Source organism: Patella vulgata, chromosome 2, assembly GCF_932274485.2.
Source record: "Patella vulgata chromosome 2, xgPatVulg1.2, whole genome shotgun sequence".
NCBI classification, from domain to species: Eukaryota; Metazoa; Mollusca; class Gastropoda; family Patellidae; genus Patella; species Patella vulgata.
The window spans coordinates 74,890,962-74,913,394 of record NC_065880.2 but is presented as its reverse complement, the minus strand read 5'-3'; the positions used below and the strand labels follow the sequence as shown (position 1 = coordinate 74,913,394).

The following is a 22,433-nucleotide window of genomic DNA, read 5'->3' as shown; positions in this document are numbered from 1 at the left end:
AATATCAAAGACAGAAACCTAAATTAATTAAACATACATTATACAAGAGCTAAATCTACCTAATGCACTTTTTCCTTTAGGCATTAAATGTTATCTAAATCATCAATTAGACATTGATTAACTTATCAAGTCCATAATCAACCCTCGATGCCATCGTTAGTCTGCGATATTTAATGAATTTGAATACGTTTTGTGATAGATGATTTAACGTATAAATGGATAATCGTGACCTTGTTTATTATCGTACCAACGGTAGTAAAAACGGTCGGGGCTAGCCTAACATTGAATCGCTAATATCTTGGTTCAGAGTGAAGCAATTTGACTGAAATTTTCAGCATATTCAGTTTTCATTATCTATCTTTTAACTAGTATATCGAGAATTGTAAACACTTCATCTAATCTTACATAATGCCCCTTTAATGTCAAACTGTCCTGGAGATAATCAAAGTTGATTATCGTAATGCCAAGCGTTTGAGAATACCAGCTTTTTAAGTGATGAAACTAATTGATGAAATTGTAATAATAACGTCAAATATAACACAAAATACATTTACCCTGGGAGGAAAGCAAATTAATTAATGGGGAATAAACTTATGTCGTAGTTCTAATTGATATTATATGTCAAAAAAATGATAAATAATTAATTCAACAATCACAAGCACTCTACACAATGTTGTTGTTTACATTAATACATTACAATGTTTTATATTTTACCGGAGCCGCGGTGGCTCAGTGGATAGGGCGTTGGCTCACTAACTAATTCGAAATAAGAGTAGGTCGTAGCGGTATGCATTCTGTCTTCATTAGCCCTATAGGCGTAGAAAAGTAGACATTAAAACTCCGTTCATTTCGTTTTATATTTCACAAATTGCTTGATAATTACTAGAAATGAAATGAAATGAAATGAAATGAAATGAGGTTTAACGTCCTACTGTTCTGTTCCGACTGGGCTAGTGAAGACAGGCATACACCATGCCGTGTGCTGTGAGGGAATTATGCTTAGCTATGGTCTACTCTTAGTTCGAACTCCAACTATCACGGGCTTTTTTTACGTGCACGCCAATGTCTACACGGGACCTCGGTTTTTTCGTTCCATCCGAACCGTTGTCCCTTGTCAGCCCCCTCCATTCCCTTACACCACTGATAAAGACGATCAACGCCAGAAAATCCAATGAACACGGGACCTCCAGGCTAGCGAGCCAACGTCTTACTCAATGAGCCACCGTGGCTCCGATAATGACTAAAGAAGCCTTGTCAAAACGTGGCTCAGTAATGAACAGTAAGTTTCCTTTTAATTCATCTCCATTATAATTTGTGTTGATAGACTTGAATAATATGATACTTATTGTATTCATCTGGTAATCGTAATGCATAATGCATGTATTTATAAAAATCGGCGTCTTATCTTGTAGACAATCTGAAATACAGTGAGTAATTCGATGATACACAATAAACAACAAGTAAATTATATACGTCAATTTTAATTTACTGGTTATTATTTTGCTAAATTTATTTTACATGATCGTGAAAGATACCAGATATTCTGGCAAGCATGATCTACGTAGAAAAGGTTTTTCTAACAGTTAATTTGATGTCATTTCCTGACAAATGAAATGGGGTTGAACGTCCTTTTGTTCTGCTCCGACTGTGCAATAAGGGAAACTTTTCTCGGGCAGTGGCGCTGCCGTCTACTGTAATTTCGAATATCAAATGTCAAGGATTCATGAACGTGCACGCCTATGTGTACACGGGGCGTTGGTTTTTGTCCAATCCGAAAGAGTAGACACGGTTCCTTGCTAATTCCTCTGTCCTGCACCACTGATAATTGGGAACGCAAGGAACTTTCTCGGCCAATCCTGATACGGTACAAGAGATCCCTGGTTAGCGAACCAGCGGCTTACTCACTGGGTCACCACGACTCCCAGCTATCCTGACAGTAATCGTTCAAACATTAATTTGTGATAAAGTGTACAAAAAAGAAACAAAATTTCTTTCGTAGAGATGACTGTTTGAATAGACGCGTTGCTATATTACATGACCGATTTCTGAATAGATGCAATGCTATCACAGGATTGGTGTCTGATTAAATGTGGTGCTATCACATGACTGGTGTCTGAATAGATGCAGTGCTATCTGGCATGAATGGTGTCTGAATAGATGAGGTGCTGTCAAATGGTTGGTGTCTGAATAGATGAGGTACTATCACATGACTGTTGTCCGAATAGGTGAGGTGCTATCACGTGACTGGTGTCTGGATAGATGCCACATGAATGGTGCCTGAATAGATGAGGTGCTATCACATGACTGGTATCTGAATATATGCGATGCTATCTCACCCGATTAGTATCCGAATAGATGCGTTGCTATCACATGACTGGTGTCTGAATAGGTGAGGTTCTATCAAATGACTGGTGTCTGAATAGATGCCCTGCTATCACACGACTGATGTCTCTATTGATGCTATCACATGACTGGTTTCTGAATAGATGTTATGCTATCGCATGCCTGGTTTCGGAAAAGATGCGATGCTATCACATGACTGATGTCGGAATATATGCGGTGCTATCCCATGACTGATGCAGGAATAGATGCTGTGCTATCGCATGACTGGTGTCGGAATAGATGCGATGCTATCACATGACTGATGTCGGAATATATGCGGTGCTATCACATGACTGATGTCGGAATAGATGCGGTGCTATCGCATGACTGGTGTCAGAATAGATGAGGTGCTATCACATGACTGATGTCGGAATATATGCGGTGCTATCACATGACTGGTGTCTGATTAGATGAAGTGCTATCACACGAATGGTGTCGGAATAGATGTGATGTTATCTGACATGACCAGTGTCCGAATAGATGCGGCGCTACCACATGGTTGGTGTCTGAATAGATGAGGTGCTATCCCATGCCAAGTGTCTGAGGTGTCTGAATAGATGCGTTGCTATATCTCATAATACAATTATATTTCGGTTATTGATTCAATGACAGACCTTATGATCTAACGGTTGTTTGTTTGCTTGTTTTTTACTTTCTATTTTTGTTAATATACTAAAAGACACCGTGTCACACGCTGAACATTATCATTCATACAAGCACGATTATGTCCGTTTCTGCCGGGTATTTTTTAGTTCTGCATGTGTGCTTAAATTTTTGTTGCTAGTTGATAAACATCAGTTTAGAGTTTCCATTAGCTTTTGTTTAGAGCATTAAACTTTTTCACACTTGACTCAATGACAGACACTATTTTCTAGAGGTTGTTTGTTTTGTTCATTCTTACTTTTTTTCGCCGATACACATATAAATATAGATACAGAGTCACTCCATTTACTAAAACACGATTTCGGAGATGTAGTTTTTAATTCGCTTTGTGTGCTTATATCTCTGGGGCATTAAACCCTTTGAATAAAAGAACACCCTTGTTGACAGATATCAACTTTAGTATTCCATTAGCTTTTGTTTAAAACATTAAACTTTTTCCCACGACTTTTCTTTTACATCAATTCTCTAAATGTTAAGGTAACAGAATGCTGAGATCACTGTCAACATATAATATGTATTAAATAAATGTATAGACTAAATAATGGCTAAAATGTTTTCTTTAGAAAGTAATCTAAACGATTTAATCATAAAATCTCTAAGTCGGACCCCATCTTGATTTCAATATGGATAGAAACGAGTTAATCTTCGGTAGCTTACTGCCGTTCTAACATAGAAAAATATGTCTTCACGTCATGAATATACATGTATAGTGAAATGAAATGGGGTTTAAATTCCTACTTTTATGAACCACCCGATCATACGTGTACACCCTGATGGGAATTTTGTCCGGACAGCGGCGCTACGGTATAGGGCTCAGCAGCTTGTTGTACACGGGATCTTGGGGGTTTTTTTCCCATCTGAACGACTATATGTTGGCTCTTGCCAGGCCGGCCCGCTTTCCTAGATGACAGAGAGGAACTTTCTCAGCCAACACTGCAAATCAAACACAGGACCTCCAGGTTATCCCCTAGCTTACGCCTTACTCACTGAGCCATCGCGGCTAGATCAATACATTACTGTCAATGGGAAACAAAGAATAAACGGATTTTTTGGACTAATTTGCTTTATGATAAGACTTTTAGATATGTGGTACTAAGAATATACTCGTAGTAGTCAATTTGTTGAACAACTTCTTATGGCATATCTGTCTTGAGTATCGATTACATGTTAAAGCGATGGAAATTAATGAGCCTCGGGGAGCGTCGGGAACAGCCCCTGGGGAAGCTTCGGGAACGTCGCGAGCCATGTGGAACCATCAGGAGAAAATTTGTTTATTTCTGCATATTTTTTGCCGAGGCTTCGCGGAAGCATCGGCGATGACACGTCGAAGTATCAGGAGACCTTCGGGGATATTTGAATCCTTTCGATGACCTTTAGGTGACACATTCCCGATCTCAGGGTTGCATCCCCGAATATTCGCCGCAATTTCGGCAACGGTTGCAAATTGCATTCTTCCCATGGCGCTGATTAACTGCATTTTGCATAAAGTACATTTTAGTTTAAATCAGCGATCATTTCCATATGCCTAGGTCCCACTTGGCATTTTTTGTCTCAATGATGTACTACCGATGGAAATTGACGAGCCTCGGGAGGCTTCGGGAACTGGTTTCCCGGTTTATTTCCAAATCGCTGATGATTTTCCACTAGTGTGACCTAGGCGTTAACTATAGATTCTAATTCATGCGGTAGATTGTAATTCCTATAGTATATTTTTTCTTTCTCATAGTCCAATATGCTTTTTGGTAAGACTTTAAACCTGGCCAATTAATTGTGACTTTAGTAGTGTATACTTGTATTTAGTTGTATTTTTTGTTCCATAACTTATGTTTCTTAATAACCTCTGTTTCCATGTTCTCTCTTATGGACTTCAACGTTGTGTTTTCATTTTGATTGTTGAGGGTCACAAATTCCATCTTCATCACAACATCGACCACCTGGTTCTTAGTCACGGATACAAAATGATTGAGTTGTATCACAGTATCAAAGGATCTAATGATAACGATGACTGTTGATTTGACTTCTTTATTTCAGTAATGTAGGGACAGACATTACAAGTTATTACATCTATAATTCTAACAACCAATACCGCACATAATATATCATAACAGATTGCAGTCATTACAACCATCGTCATATGCCCTCGTTCTGTTCAGCGGTCTCTCTATAAGCTTGTCTTCGTCGTGCTTCTACCTGAGATTTATAACGGTCAAGGTGTTATCAACAACCTTATTAGTATTTAACAGCCATTCACAAGTTATAATACATATATATTAGTGGCCTTCATTTAACGGACAGTCATATAATATTATCTAATAATATTGACGTGATGTCTTGCTAACTGACTTTATTATTAGATGTGTGATACACCTGCTGATACCAGTGTTTTACAACATGTGGCCGAATGGTTTAACACGTGGGTGTTAGATCATAAGATCTGCCTTTGAGTCAAGTGTAGTGGTTTCGATTCCCGACTTATACGTGACAAGGACTGGGATCGCCTGTCCAACCTCGTGTATTTTCTCTCCCTGCCCGCCGGTTTCCTCCCATTGCTCAACACCCTACGCGCAAGTGAATTATTGAAATAAAATTTAATCATATTATGCTAATCCCGAATTGGCATAGGTTGTGTTGAGTAGATGTTATGTAAGATTTAGATAAAGAGCTGATCGTTCTTGCTATAAAAGTTTAAAAATAGGTTATGATGAATATATTGAAATTTTCATTCAAATTACTTTATTCTAAGCGAAGTTATCAATTTTTACAGTTTGACGAGATGTGTGCATTGATTGTTTATTATAGTAACCACTACTGGATTCTCCATTTTTACTCTCTCTCTCTCCCTCCCCTCTCTCTCTCTCTCTCTCTCATTTATAGCTACATATAATATTATGCATATACTGTTACATATAGTTATATATAATATTATGCATACACCGTCTGTAATAGCAAGTATATTTACTAACAATATTATCTGAAATATTGATTAAGAGACTCGAGACAGGTATATCGTCTAATATACATCCTATTGTGTACGATTGATTTGAGGTTTGCTTGTCGTTATAAATATACCTGACGATTCCGACTGTCACAGTCTAGGAAACGTGTTTCTCAGAGGAGGTTATAAGCCAACTGAACTATTCCGACGTCAGAATACAGGAAGAATTTTTCTCGCATGGGGTAAGTCGTGTATATTGTGTAGGAAATTGTTCCTGAAATTGGTCAGAATAAACAAACTTGATATAATCAAAATCAACTAAATTAATTTCTTCTTTCTTTAAATAAATTAATATATGATGTGAATAAAATCCGTCTTTAAATATTTTGAAATGGTGAATATAATTCCAGTGAAGCTCATATTCAAATTTAAATTTATGGTTTTAGAAAATTACTTTAAAAATGGAAAAGGTTTTCGTATTACATTTCGTTTGTTTATGGGGTTTAACTTTTGCTTCGATTTAGGATGATATCGCAGACAATGACGCGTTCGTTGGTTAGAGTGTTCTTAAAGATGCATTATGTAAGAATTAAATAAACTGATCATTCTTGCTATAATAATTCATTAATAGATAATACAAAATGATATAGAAAATTTCATTCAAATTAGTTTATTCTCAGCGACTTTATCACTGCTTTTAGTTTTGACAAGATGTGTGCATTGGTTGTTAATTATCGCAATCCCGGTACTGGTTATTCAAGTCGTAGCCTCGTTTCTCCATTTTTTTTAGGTTATATCACTAAATGGCCGATCCATTCTAATCTGCTTAAAATCGGGGCCATTCGATGTGCTAGAGTGTTAATTATGGTCTTGTCATGTTAATAAATGTCTAATAATTTATATAACACTAAGACCTAAAGAATGACCTGCAATGGCCAGATTTCACTCTTGAATAATGCATCTTTAACGTCCGTTTCTAACGAGGCTTATGTTTGGTTCTATACCGATTAACCTGAGCGGCATGGCCGAATCTCAATTAAACTGTCAAACATTGGATTGGCCTTAAGCCTATTATTTAATTAGACTAAAGAGACCCTAAACATTTACGTTGTTGATTAACTGCTTGCCTAGATCAGTTCAGGATTGAACAATTGGTTTAATTATGCGAGAAGCTCATGGCATTGTTCTTAAAGAATTGTATTTATTGAGAATACTCATATAGTTTTGAAGTAAAATAATCTAATTATAGGACAGGTATATAATATGGATTCGTCAACGTGGAGACAAATTTGTCTTCGATATGACCCTCGGTGGAAGCGGGCGTTAAGCACTACGAACAACAACAACAGGGGTGTTTAAACTTGACTCGCGATTCCTTTTTATTTGTGTCGTTAGTAAGAAGTTACCAGTTAAAATTTATGATATTAGTAAGTATTTCGGTATTCTCTGTACAACAATGTAATGAAATGGGGTTTAGAACCATACTTTTCTGCACCGACAGCACTGATGACAACGTGTGCTATGAGTTAAATATTGCCCGGACAGCGAAACTATGACCTACTCTTATTTCAACTGGACTAATAAAGACGGGCATACGCCAAAAAGTGTGCTGCAAGGGAAATTTTCCCCGGGCAGTGGCGCTACTCTCTAATATTATTGCGAATTCCAGCTATCAAGGGTTATTTTATATGTATGCCAATGTGTAAACGAAATTATGGATTTTCGTCCCATCCGAACGATTAAAAACTGTTCCATGAAAGGTCAACGGCCCTTCACCACTGACAAGACCAACACCGGAAAATCCCCCAAAAAGTTCTAGGCTAACATCAGAGGCGATTCCAAGACCTCCTATGGTTGAATTGATTTCCTGCTATAGATTCCTACGATATATTTTACATTGGTAGATTTTAATTTCTACAATAGATTTGAATTCCTACGATAGATTTTAAATTCCTACGGTAGTTTTTAATTCGTGCTGTAGATAGTAGATTTTAATTCCTGCTATAGATTCTCACGATAGATTTTATATATAGTTGGCACATTTTAATTCCCACAATAGACTCTATTTCATACGGTAGATATTAAATTCCTACAGTTATATTGTAATTCCTACGGTAGATTTTAATTCGTGCAATAGACTTTAATTATTGCGAATGATTTTATATGTAATTGGTAGATTCTAATTCCCCCGGTAGACTTTAATTTCCACGGTAGACTTTAATTCCTACTTTGATTTTTACATGTAAGTACATGGTAGACTTTACATGTAATTGGTAGATTGTAATTCCTATGGTAGACTTTAATTCCACTTGTAATTCCTACTTTAGACTTTACATGTAATTGGTAGATTGTAATTCCTGCTTTAGACTTTAAATGTAATTGGTAGATTGTAATTTCTATGGTACACTTTAATTCCACGATAGATTTTAAATCTTACGGTAGACTTTAATTCCACGATAGATTTTAATTCCTACTTTAGACGTTACATGTAATTGGTAGATTGTAATTCCTACTTTAGACTTTACATGTAATTGGTAGATTGTAATTCCTACTTTAGACTTTACATGTAATTGGTAGATTTTAATTCCTACTTTAGACTTTACATGTAATTGGTAGATTTGTAATTCCTATTTTAGACTTTTCATGTAATTGGTAGATTGTAATTCCTATTATAGACTTTATGTGTAATTGGTAGATTATCATTCCTACGGTAGACTTTATGTGTAATCGATAGATTTATCATTCCTACGGTAGACTTTACAGTTTAACTTGCAATAAAAGTTAAATCAATTTTAAATCTTAGAAAAATTTTGCTTTACCCGCAGAATACAGTTGTTAGATCGAATCAAAAACTTTCCTCGCGTTTATACGTATATATAAATTAAACCAAATTAAATCATCTGCGTATATAATTTCGTTTTAACGTGTAAAGGCCAGGTGTGTATCGTAATGAATCTTTAACACATCGGCGATATAATAACAGATCTATGTCAGATTTTACATATATACAATTTAATGGAAACTGTACAGTCAAACCAACAATTGTTTTACATGCAATCTAACATAAAAGTTCAAACCAACAAATATTGTACATGCAATCTAACATAAACTGTACACACAAATCACGTCAAAGCAAAAATTGTAAATGCAATTTAACATAAACTCTACAGACAAATCACGTCAAACCAACAATTATTTTATATAGGATCTAATATAAACTGTACAGACAAACCGACGAACCGACAATTATTTATATAGAATCTTATATAAACTACAGACAAATCGTCAAACCGACAATTATTTATATTCAATCATATATAAAATGTGCAGTCAACCCGACAATTCTTTTATAAATGCCCTTTTAATGGCGTACATCAAAAACGTGAATATCAAACGCTTTGAGAAGTAAAGTATATACTATCACCTTATACTATTAATCTAAAACATTATAGTTTGTCAGGTTGAAGCAAAATATGTCTAATTTACTTTTGAAATAAATATTTTACAAGTGCGCTGTTTGTATAATTACTTAAATAGTTTCTGGGATAGATAATGAAAAGATGAATCTTGTTCGTGTCTATATTTCTATATAATTTGGATTCAACTGAAATTCGCCCCACTAAAATATTTTAAACCCCTGGAGAGATATATACTCTTCAAAACAAGAAACGCATAGTGACATTTCCTCGTCGATGTACCCTCGCTCTACCATCGCCTCGTTGCAACAGGTACCGCGACTTCTCGCTGAGCCAAACTATTCTCCAGCGTACGTTGCTGTGGCCATAACCTGCGTATTTCAAAACGGGACGTCTGGCTTGAAATCGGGTTTTACGTAGGCATTTACGGACTCTTTGGTCTGAGATCCTACGCCGTCCTGGAATTACTGCTGCAGTAGAGGTCGCTGTTGTGAACCGTTTCCGCAAATGACGCAACCAGATGTGACAATCCAGATCAGATAGGGTCAATCTTGTTTGGCCTGAGCTTTGGCGGTCACGTGTTGATCTTCGCTGTCGGTACCTATCCCAAAGGCGAGAAGTGGTGCTCTGGGAAACATTCAGCATCCTAAACACATCTATAAGGGATTTATTTGCTTGTAACCGACCCATAGCGTTTTTGCGTTAGTCTTTCTTCAGATGTGGCATCACTTGGCTCGTTGAGTGTTTAGATGTGCAACTGATTTTGAAACCGAGAACCCCGGGATTTTAAAGGCCTTAGATTTGCGTTTCATGCGAAAAGCTTGCGAAGTGATTAAAGGCGTGTATCTTGGTGCAATGAAACGAAAACAAATCTTGGCAAAAATGATGACCAGTCACAATAAGTGACCCTACATTTAAAACCAATCATGAATTTCCTTTATCCTTACATAATGACATTGAAAAGAAGTAAGATTTATGGAAACAACGACCCCGTGCAAATAAAAGAAAACGATGAAAATGGGCTGTGCGTTTCTTTTTTTAAGAGTATATTACAAGAAGACATCATAATTTGTTAAGACAAATAATATAGAAGACAATATCGCTTGAAAGTATCCGCAATATAATTTCAGTCAGAATTAAAACAATGAAAGGAGGGTGTTGTTGTGGAACTCCAGCGGAGAATACCTTCTCCAAACGTGGTGGTGATTTTATTGAGAACAGCAGTTGTGGTGGGGTACCAAATATCTACAGAGCTAGAAGTTGTTTTAAGAGATTCCTATGGATTCTTCTAGTTCTCGGTGGATTTGGTAAGTTCTTTATTTCTTCTTTTCTTGAATATTGAGTTTCGTACATCAACATACTGTTCTTGGAACACAATTTGAAAATACGTGAGAACATTGGAGATTTTGCCGATTGTTAAAATAATATGGATAAGGGAACGACAATCGGTGCGCAATGTTCCAAAAACAGCATGCCAAGTTTCATGTCGATCATACTTGAATTGACGGAGCCTTGGGCTTCTTTTCGAAAATGGTCGCCCTTATGAAGAAGAACAAAACTAAGATGAGTTACCCTTGGGTTACAGTTCCTATTGGAAACACGATTGCAATAGATACTGCACAAGTTAATAGTTCAATGGGGTTTCGCGCCCTACTTTACTGAACCAACACGGCTAATGCTGACGGGTATACACAATGCAGTGTGCTATGACGAAAACTTTGCCGGGAAATCAGTGCTACGACCTATTCTTATGTCAAATTCCAAAGGTTCTTTTACGTGCACATCAACGTGTACACGACATCTCAGTTTTCCATGTCATACAGAAGACTAGACACTGTTCATTGCCAGCCTCTCTATTTTGGACCACTAACAAAGGAGAAGCGCCTCTTGAAATCAAGAGTAGCTTTCTAGAATTAAACCGGGCGCTAACCCTAGACCCAGTGGTTAGCGAGGCAACACCTTACGCACCGAACCACTGTAGCCCCCTTAACCGACAAAATAAGACGCCGAGTCAAACTGGGTACCGCGTCAGATTGGGATGAACAGTACATCGCCCTCTATGGCGGTATGACCATCAAGAGAATTAATGTGTTGTATGAAGTGTTTTATCCGCATGTTTTTGATTTTATCATAGCAATGAATATCTGTGGACAACAAAACTATATCTGCAGTTGATTTTGACACGCACATTTACACCTTGTCTCTATATGTATTTATTTATTTATTCGTTAATGAATGAATGAATCTGAAAAACGTTTTATGTACAAGACCTGACATAAGTGTTCGATTATTGCTTCCATTCAATTTCTAATCTAATCAGAAAGAGGTTTTTAACTGACCACTGAGTGGAAACACATTGGTTAATATTAACAAGGGCTAATTACAAAACATGCCGCATGATTCCGCTTTTAATTAGAAAGCTTTGTTCTGTCTGCAAATGTATGGATTAAAGGATTAACCATGACTATGAATTATCAAGAGAAATGTCAATACTGTTAATTAAATTCACAAAATATATTTTGTTTATGACCTTGATAAGGACATTATTGAACAGCATATTAAGGTCGCCGACCTCTTTTGTCTATTATTCTGACAATATTTAATATTCACGACATAGAATGTCCTTGATCGTTTAACTTTTAATTAAGCAGACAATATTAAATTATCAACGGTAATTAATCCACCGACTTTAATTCAATCGGATCATTAAACTTTTAATTAAACACACAATATTAATTATCAACGGTAACTAATCCACCGACTTGGATTCAATCGGATTAAACCCGGAGCAAACCCACGAGGTTGGACAGGCGACCAAACTCCTTGTAACGTACAAGGCTGAAATTTTGCCCCGGAGAGGGGCACCGCGCACTACATTTTTGACAAATCCCAACCATCATGAGTTCTTTTGAGTGCACGCCAACGTGTAGACTTGACTTCGTTTTTTCGTGCCATCCGAACGACTAGACACTATTCGTTGCATGATCGTGCATGTCGTCATGCAGTGTGCTACGGCAGAAATTGAAGCTTTGGTGTAGCCTCAATTTAAATTCCAACAGTTAAGGATTCGTTTACGTACATGCTAACGTGTACATGGGAGCTCGGTTTTCGTCCTGGTCGAAGGACTAGACGCTGTTTCTTGCCAGACCCTCCCTCTCGCTCCACTGGCAATGGAAAACATTTGGTCATATGAGTGTGTGTGTGTGTGGGGGGGGGGGGTGCAATAGCTTTATTTAAAATGATATTGCTGTGGTTGATTGTAATTATCTTGTATTATTTCAGGAATGACAGGATGGCAGTGTTATGAAATAATAATGAAATATTACAGTAATGAAACAGCAACTGGTATTACTGTATCTTATAACTCGACTATTATATTCCCCGCTGTAACTTTCTGTAATCTAAATCCAATACGACTCAGTGCGGCTCATCTTAATCCAGAACTTCACGCTCTCTTTGTGGTATGTAATCCGTCTATATATACTCTTCAAAAAAAAGTAGGGGATATTCAGAAACAATATAAAACTGCGGAAATGCACTGCTGTTTTTATTAGAGGTAACCAATGTATGTTAATAACAGGCCAATTGCCTACACATGAACATAAACAGTTCATATGGGCGGCTTATCTGACGGCCACATTTCACTCGCAAAGAGATACACCGTCAAAAGTGAAAATGGACGTTTTTGATTTTTGTCTTAATAATGAGTAATTGCTCCACAAATCCTCAGACATTCAGCAATTTGTCGTGGCATGATCTTAATCAAACGCCCAATCACGATTTGGGGCAATCTGACCCACTCCTTTTGCAGTGCCGCGGCCAATTCTTGCAGTGTTGTCGGTTGACGCTCCCGATCAAATTAAACGTAACACACTAAAGCAAAGATACGCTAAACAGTAAATCTTATGCAAGAACCGATAGGAAAGCAAACATGGATAGATAGACCCACACGCGGCAGTTTTAATCAACCCTTCCTTGAAGTGAGAGAGAGAGAGCGAGAGAGAGAGAGCATACCACTTGACTCACTGACATAACTTATGAACTATATGTATTGTAATTAACAAAATGTTGTGATGTTTCAATTTCCATATATGTGGGGTTTTTTCTAGCAAAATTATCAGTTAAATGGAGATATGAGTACAGCCAGCAGAAACCCAACAACCACTCCTGCGACCACAACTACGACCACGACAACTAAGGCTCCGGGCGGTCTTTTAGGTGGAGGTGGTTTGGTCGGTGGATTACTTGAGGGCGTCGGTGGATTACTTGATGGACTTGTTGATACTGTTGATAACACTTTAGGTGGTGTTGGTAATATTCTCGGAGGAAATGTTGTTGATACCTCTTGGGTTGATAAGTTGAACAGTACTGATTACTACGAAACGAAGAGTGAGTTTTTACTAAATGAAGAAGCGTTTGTAAATGCCTATAGTAAAGCGAATAAAACAACAAAAGAAGCCATGGGTCATCAGTTGGCTACCACTATGTTATCATGTGATTATGGGGGATTTCACTGTTCTCCACAGTAAGTAAAATGAATCCTTATAACACGTGAATATCATTTTGCTACAAATGAATGACATCTGAAAAATTCAAAGCAAACATTGTCAGATTTACCGGCTTAACAGATCTGGAGTCTAGTCATCCGGTCGAGGTTTTGATTGAATAATGATATGTAAATGTATATCATGTGACACTTTAATAAACTTTTTTTTTATTTTGCTGTGTAATATTTGGCTGCGCGCTGTCATAAGCCTTTCCTACATGGACTGTGGTCTTAAACATCCGTCATCACCCGGGGGCTGGATGGCCGAATGGTTAGCACGTGCGCGCTGTATCATAAGAGCTGTCATTGAGTCAACTGGCATGGTTTCGATTCCCCGGGTGTACGTGACAAGGAGTACAGTCGCCTTTCCAACCCCGTGAGTTTTCTCCGGGTTCTCTGGTTTCCTCCCACTGCTATAGACCCCTACGCGCAAGCGAATTATTGAAATAAAATTGAACCATGTGTTAGTCCCGAAATGACCTAGTTTGTTTCGAGTGGACGTTAAACCCCATTTCTCTCTCTCCCGTCATCATCCTCGATTTTGCTAAATTGAGTTTGAAACACATGTTCGGCTTCCTCTAGACGTGAGGGTGAAGTTGGAATGGGGGTGGGTCTCGTAAGTGAAAATTAAACATCTATAAAACTTGGCCTATTTTTTTTTCTCTCTCTCTCTCTTCTAGGAATTTTTCGTTCTTCACCGATCCTCGGTATGGTAATTGTTTTACGTTTAATACCGGACTTGTTGTACCTGTAGCAACTATTACAAAAACAGGCCCGTCACATGGTGAGTTATCATAGTCTTGTTTTCATACACATTTTCCTCGATCACCCAGAAATGAAATGAAATGGTGTTTAACGTCCTAAAATGTATCCATTAATATATATAGTCAACCATTAGTATGATTGAAGACTGATTAATGACGACAAGTATATTCTGGCTTGCATAAAGTTACTTCCGCTTGAAGGCGATGTAATGAAATATGTATCATAGAGCTTCACAATGCCATTTCTTTATTGTACACCATTATTTACAAATTCATTCCTTTAATGTACACCATTAACAAATCACAGAGCTTTACAAATTCATTCCTTTCTTGTACACCATTAACAAATATATATTACAGAGCTTTACAAATTCATTCCTTTCTTGTACACCATTAACAAATATATATCACAGAGCTTTACAAATTTTATCCTTTATTGTACACCATTAACAAATATATATATTTGAGTGAAGTCTGTGTCACTACATCCCGGGACTGTACAGCGCAGTGGACGCTTACGGCTAGCCCCCGGATTCATTCACTTTATTTGAATTGTGCGTTTGTTTGTGAGTTCTGCGTATGTCTTGTCCGTATATTTGTTTTTGTCTAAATTATGTGTGGTGCAGTCCCCCTACACTTACTAATAGAGCTTCACGATGGCATTCCTTTATTGTACACCATCAAAGGTGCATTATGTAAGATTTAGATAAAGAGCTGACACCGAGCAATGTGCGCTACTAACTGCTACATAATGAACAATGAATATATTGAACATTTCAGTCAAAGTTATGCGCGAAGTTATGGATGTTTGGAGAAAAGTGAAGTCTCGATTGTCATTGCTACCATTGTTTTACGATAATAAACAAAGTCTCGATAATCCATATTTTATTAAATTATTAACTCTCGAACTTGTTTCAATCCATTGAAAATCGAATAATCTAATGATTGCGCTGTAGATCATAAGATCTGTCAATGAGTCAAGTGCTATGGTTTAAGTCCCACACTACGTGATAAGGAATAGGGTCACCAGCTTAAACTCTTGGGTATTATGCCCCCCCCCCACCCCCGGTTTCCTATCACTGTTGATTGTGAACTTTATCCAGGATGTAGTGCAAGTCCAAACCATACCATATGTTACTCCCGCAATGCTCTCTCTCTCTCTCTCTGTCTCTCTCTCTCTGTCTCTCTCTCTCTCTCTCTCTCTCTTTGTCTGGAAGGATAAATTTATTTATTTGCTGGTATGTTTTTCTAGGTTTAAGTTTAGAGTTGTACATAGAACATGATGAATATATAAAAGAACTGTCGGCGTCTGCTGGTATTAAGTTATTGATGCATAACCAGAGTTACATGCCCTTTCCTGCCGATAACGGTTTAGACTTGGAACCAGGAAGAAGATCATCCGTGTCTCTATCATTGGTAAAATTATTTCTAAAACTTTATAATTAAATGACTATTTACAGTTCTTTGTTACGTCGTGGTTTCTTATAGGACTGGATAAGCGTGGATCGAAATGTGTTATCAGTCGGTAAGGCACTGTGTTGGCTGAGAAACCAGCTTGGTCCCCTCCCCCCTCTGTCGGCCGTGTAAGGTGGTGGGTCTTTAGCGGAATAACGTCTAGTCGTTCGGGTAGCACAAAAAACCTGGATCTACTGTACACGTCTGCGTGCGTGCAAAAGAACCATTAAATAGGACCAGGCGTGTGTCTTTCTTTCTTCATCCGCCTTGGTTATACAGACAATTAGAACTCTAAACCCCATTTAATTTTAAAAGTATACGTACCCTATGAGAGAGGTAGTATAGACCTATTTAAAAGTATACGTACCCTAGGAGAGAGGTAGTATAGACCTATTTAAAAGTATACTTACCCTAGGAGAGAGGTAATATAGACCTATTTAAATGTATACGTACCATTGGGGAGAGGTAATATAGACCTACTAAAAAGTATACGTACCCTAGGAGAGGGGTAATATAGACCTACTAAAGAGTATACATACCCTAGGAGACAGGTAATATAGATCTATTTAAATGTATACGCAAACTAGGAGAGAGGTAATATAGACCTACTAAACGGTATACGTACCCTAGGAGAGGGGTAATATAGACCTATTTAAATGTGTACGTAACCTTAGGAGAGAGGTTATATAGACCTACTAAAAAGTATACGTACCCTAGGCGAGGGGTAATATAGACCTACTAAAAAGTATACGTAACCTAGGAGAGAGGTAATATAGACCTACTAAAACGTATACGTAACCTAGGAGAGAGGTAATATAGACCTACTAAAAAGTATACGTAACCTAGGAAAGAGGTAATATAGACCTACTAAAAAGTATACGTACACTAGGAGAGAGAATATAGACCTACTTAACGTATACGTACCCTAGGAGAGGGGTAATATAGACCTATTTAAATGTATACGTAACCTAGGAGAAGGGTAATATAGACCTACTAAAAGGTATACGTACCCTAGGAGAGGGGTAATATAGACCTACTAAAAAGTATACGTACCCTAGGAGAGAGGTAATATAGGCCTACTAAGGAGTATACGTACCCTAGGAGAGAGGTAATATAGACCTATTAAGAAGTATACGTACCCTAGGAGAGAGGTAATATAGACCTATTAAGAAGTATACGTACCCTAGGAGAGAGGTAATATAGACCTATTTAAATGTATACGTACCCTAGGAGAGAGGTAATATAGACCTACTAAAAAGTATGCGTACCCTAGGAGAGAGATAATAATAAATTCATTTAAAAGTATACGTACCCTAGGAGAGAGATAATATAGACCTATTTAAAAGTATACGCACCCTAGCAGAAAGATAATATAGACCTATTTAAAAGTATACTACCCAAGGAGAGAGATAATATAGACCTATTTTAATCTTTTCTGTGAATAAGATATTGTTTATATAAAGAAAAGAAAATAGTTTTATTAGTTATTACATTGGTATAATATTTTAGCTTCAGGTTGAAAGAACTGAACCTCCACATGGAACTTGTCACAAATACGGTCGAGATGAGGGTAGAAAAGTTAATGCTTATTCTGAATTACAGAGTTTACCAATAGAGTATACAGATCAGGTAAGATATAACAAAATCAATCCGCACCGTTTCTTAAAATAAAACATGTTTTCTGTTAGTTATAAGAAACTTATGATGGCATAACTATCGTCCATTTATGTGTCCCTGGTGTTATATTCATGTTGATCATGCTGTAACTGTTCTATATTAAATCGCGTTATAAGTCGTGTCAATTAAGCTGTTGATATCTAGCCGGGTTATAGTGGTGTCTATTGTCATATACAATTAAACTGGATATATTTAACCGTGTTATAAGTCGTATTTATTGTCATATTTAATTATATCAATTAAGTTGTACACATTTAGTCGCGTTATAAGTCATGTTTACTGCCATATACAATTATACCCATTAAGTTGTATAGTTTAGGTGTGTTTATTGTCATATAAACTAAACAGCAAGAAAAACGTCAGTACGATTTCAAAATCAGCAAGGCACTTTAATCAAATCATTCTAGAAAACGACTTACTAAATGGATCAAAGCACTTTTTTGTGAACAGCATGTTGACACATTAGTGATTAATTAATTACAATTCCAAGACATTACGAGAAGGTTTAAAGTCTGTACACAGTCTATACATCAGTATCTGGTGTGTCCACCGCGAGTATCAATAACAGCAGCGCAGAGTCTGTACATGGAGTGGACAAGACGATTGACTAACGCCATTGGCATCTGAAACCACACTCTCAGAAAAGCCTGGCGCAATCCATGGTCTCGGTACGACGTTAAGTCTCCTCTGAATTTCATCCCAAAGATGTTCAATCGGGTTTAAGTCCGGGCTAAGGGCTGACCAGTGCATAACCTTGACACCGTTCTGCTGTAGAAAGTCGCTAGTAACTCTGGCGGTGTGGGCACGGGCGTTGTCATGCTAGCAAACGTTGTTTCGATGTGGTATGACCTGGGGCCTGAGAGCTTAATAAATGTAGCACACTGCTGTGATCCCGCCTCCTCTCCCTGGAACAAGATTTTGGAACACGACAGGACCCACTCTCTGGTTGAGGCCGATTCCACCCCAAAGCATTATGCTTGGACCTCTCCATGAGTCTTGTTCCATGACACATTGGTCAGAATAACGCTAGCCACGTCAACGCCATATTCTGGTCCTGCCATCTGCAGTTGATACACAATATACCGACTCTCATCTGTGAACAGAGCAGTTCTCCATTGCCTGTGTCGCCAGTTCTGGTGTTGTTGGGCAAACTGTAGACGTTCACGTCGATGGCGAGGGGTGAGTATCGGTCCACGGTAAGGTTTACGGCAATGGATGTTCTCTCTGGTGAGACGTCGGCGCACTCTATCGGTACTGATGGGTCTTCCGTGTGTTCCCACTGTCTGACGTGCTATCTCAGATACCTGTGTGAAGGAATTCTGCACGTGCTGTCACACAACATGGCGGTCTTGTCGCCTTGTGGTAACCCTTGGTCTACCAGTTCGTAGGGCGGGGGGGGGGGGGGTCATCCGTGGTGTTGGTGGCCAGAAAGCGTTGCTGAAGCCTGTAGATAGTCCGAACATTGACCTGGAAGTGATTGATAACGGCTTGGGCAGTGTGGCCAGCGTCGAGTCTTCCAAGAGCCTGGTTCCTCTGAGCTGTCGTGAGTCGTGGCATGCTGCTGACGTTGTAGTGTGAGTGATTCAACCAGGTGTGGTTGCAGCACGTGCAGCATGAGTTACATGAAAATCATGGAGAACACATTACCCTCTCAGAAGTCAGGTTGCGTTTTTGAGAACATTTCCTGGGTTCAATTCCGTGTTAGGGAAGGAGCCTTATTGCTCAGGTAAAGTTGGAGATGTAGTCACAAATATACAATAAAAACATTTGGCAAGTTTTATGCAATGCGTATATTCAGAGGAACATACCAACCTGACGTTTCTTTTGCTGCTTAGTATACAGTTATGCCAGTTAAGTTCCATATTTTGGTATGTTACAGCCCGCGTTTACTGTTATACACGTTATAACGGGTGTTTACTGTTTAATATTTTTAATCGTTCTGTAATTGTTCTATATTTCAGGCATGTTATAAGACATGTTTACAGTTAAATATAATTAAAACCTGTGGATGTTGTTATCCTTATCAACCATGTAGTGGCATAGCTCTACAGTCTGGTCTAGATATGCATGACGATGTACAGTTCTGTAATATATCAAACACCGATATAAGTAAGTAAAAGTAACCTAAGAGAGGGAGGGGCGGAGTAACGTTGACTAAACACAAATGATCATGATTGAGTGCCACCCACACCGCCCCCTGCCCCCCCCCCCTCCAACTCAAGTATAGGACGTGTTCCTCAGAAATGTGAGAAAGGTAGACATTTTAAACACATTATGTTACAACAGACGAGAATTTAAATTAAGTGGTTAGCTCAGTCAGCGCAGACAAGCTGGACGCTTAACCCCATTTCATTTCAAATTAAGTAGGGCAGCATGTACAACGAAGTTAACAGCGATCATTTCAAAACAGTTAATCCTAAGACCTTATTCCAATTGCTTCATTAAATGGATGTCATTGGCAGTCGTCCTGTCTGCCCCCCCCCCCCCCACCTCTGATACGGAATGCCTGAACAGGAAATGGCACTAAGCAGATTAAACGAAAAAACTTCAAGCCAATTCGTATCAGGGCCGTATTTAGCGGGGGTGCAGGGGGTACATTGCACCCCCAGAAAAATAAGGCGTCCCGAGAAATTGCGCCCCCCCCCCATCCCATCCAAAAAAACAAAAATTATTTGACAATCTTTCAATTATAAAATAAAACACTTGATTATGATCACACGGTCTCTTAAGGCACTGATCAGTCGATCGGTTTTAAGGGCGCCCACACGCCAATGGGTTCGTTTGCCCTGATCGAAACACTTTCTTATATCACATACGTGGAGACTATGGCGCCCCACCACTCTGCTGCACCCCACTTTTAAAATCCTACATACGGCCCTGATTCGTATGAAATACCAAGATGTTTCTACCTCATGTAGATAATTATTTTGATAATTATAGAAAAGATTTATAGAATATATTTAGCATTATGCTGTGAACAGGACGACGCAATTAAACAGAATAAAGGAATACTTTAGAATTATTCCGTATTATTTTGCTATTTCTGGAAAAGATTTATAGAATATGTTTCATGTAGATGTATATGCATTTTAGAAATATGCTGTGAAATGTTTATTGACTTTTTGTTTTATTATCAGCGTCGTGTGTTAAGGGTATACAGAGACGATATAACAAGAATGATCTGGGATGTTCCGATATCTGTAAACCAAGCTGTAGGTGAGTAAAAGAGACTTAGTCTCGTTTGTCCATTTTATCGGTACATTTTCAAATCTCGTGGGCTTCCTAAATATCTGCCATCCGATGCTTGTTGTTGTTCTTAGTGTTTAACGTCCGCTTCCACCGAGGGTGGTATCGCAGACAAGTTGTCTTATGTTTCCTTTTTATTACCTTAGCCCACGCGCATGGGTCTTTTCTGTGGGGGGAAACCGGAGTACACGGAGTAAACCCACGAGGTTTAGAAGACGCCCCGATCTCCAAGCCACATATGCTTACACGAGGGATCGAAACCACAACCGTAAGCTAGAGGTGACCGGCGATACTCTCGACCACTAGACCATCCCAAACCCCCATCACCCGATGCTCTAGAGAGGTAATTTTATAGACATGCCCAAATAATCGTGTGTGTAACATTTGAAGCCAAAATAAAGACAAACAAGACAGATTTAGCTCTTACATAATACACCTTTAATTATTGACATGACAAGCTCTTAACACTGTAGACCATCGGATGACTTAGCTGTTGAGTGGATTGGAAATGAAATGAAATGAAATGGGGTTTTAACGTCCTACTGTTCTGCTCCTATACTGGGCTAATGAAGACGGGCATACACCATACAGTGCACTATCGCCTACTCTTATATCGAATTCCAACTGCCAAGGGATCTTTTACGTGCATTGCAATGTATACATGGGACCTCGTTTTTTCGTCTCATCCGAAGGACTAGACTGCTGTATTTGTCAGGCCCTCCGTCCTGCATCACAGACAAGGGGGAACCAGAGTGGATTGGACTACACTCGCCATATCTGAGTTAAACGCTTTATGGCTGGTGGTGACCATTGATAAAATAGACTGACAATCGAGGACAATGGTACTTGACAATCGAGAATATGAACTGCATACGTCGTTTCCATCTGCTAATTATGGCTATTTCTTGACAAAACTTCAAAGATTCACAACTTCGCTCAGAATAAAGTATTTTCTCTCAGAATAATGCGTACATCATTGTGTGGGCACATTCAAATATATCACAACTAAATGATGTTATCTTTTGGTCTTTTTAAATAGAGAACTGATGTACAATTCTCAAATTTCGTCATCCCTGTGGCCAACGAACCCTGCTATGGTAAGTAAAATCAATTATATTTTCGTTCATTATGTTTGAAAACTCAAGAATACAGACTTTTGGCAATCGTAAAATGCTGGTCCCTATCGCGTATCCGTATTGATTTTGCTTGTGACGTCATCATTGCGTGTGTATTTCTCATACGTGATACGGCACACATATACTGCAGCACGTATCGAACAGCTTTCATACGGAAAAGGTCCGTACATCGTCGTCTTTTTACCGTATTTTTTGCTACTTTTAGACCTTGAA

General features: G+C 38.3%; 1 protein-coding gene across 2 annotated transcripts in view; it reads left to right on the top strand.

The window, feature by feature from the left end:
- The window catches only part of LOC126811406 (amiloride-sensitive sodium channel subunit gamma), a 29,724-nt gene that overhangs the window by 2,080 nt on the left and 5,211 nt on the right, over window positions 1-22,433 (top strand). Inside the window, exons 1-10 of one of the 2 annotated variants that reach the window (XM_050536997.2) lie at window positions 6,086-6,222; window positions 10,527-10,703; window positions 12,679-12,857; window positions 13,506-13,921; window positions 14,623-14,726; window positions 15,959-16,122; window positions 17,671-17,790; window positions 19,800-19,947; window positions 20,976-21,054; window positions 22,124-22,181. In XM_050536997.2, coding sequence (XP_050392954.2) covers window positions 10,541-10,703; window positions 12,679-12,857; window positions 13,506-13,921; window positions 14,623-14,726; window positions 15,959-16,122; window positions 17,671-17,790; window positions 19,800-19,947; window positions 20,976-21,054; window positions 22,124-22,181 — 1,431 coding nt within the window. In that variant the 5' untranslated portion in view covers window positions 6,086-6,222; window positions 10,527-10,540. Of the gene's footprint in view, window positions 1-6,085; window positions 6,223-10,526; window positions 10,704-12,678; window positions 12,858-13,505; window positions 13,922-14,622; window positions 14,727-15,958; window positions 16,123-17,670; window positions 17,791-19,799; window positions 19,948-20,975; window positions 21,055-22,123; window positions 22,182-22,433 lie in introns of those variants that run through there. The other variant, XM_050536996.2, reaches the window with a different exon arrangement.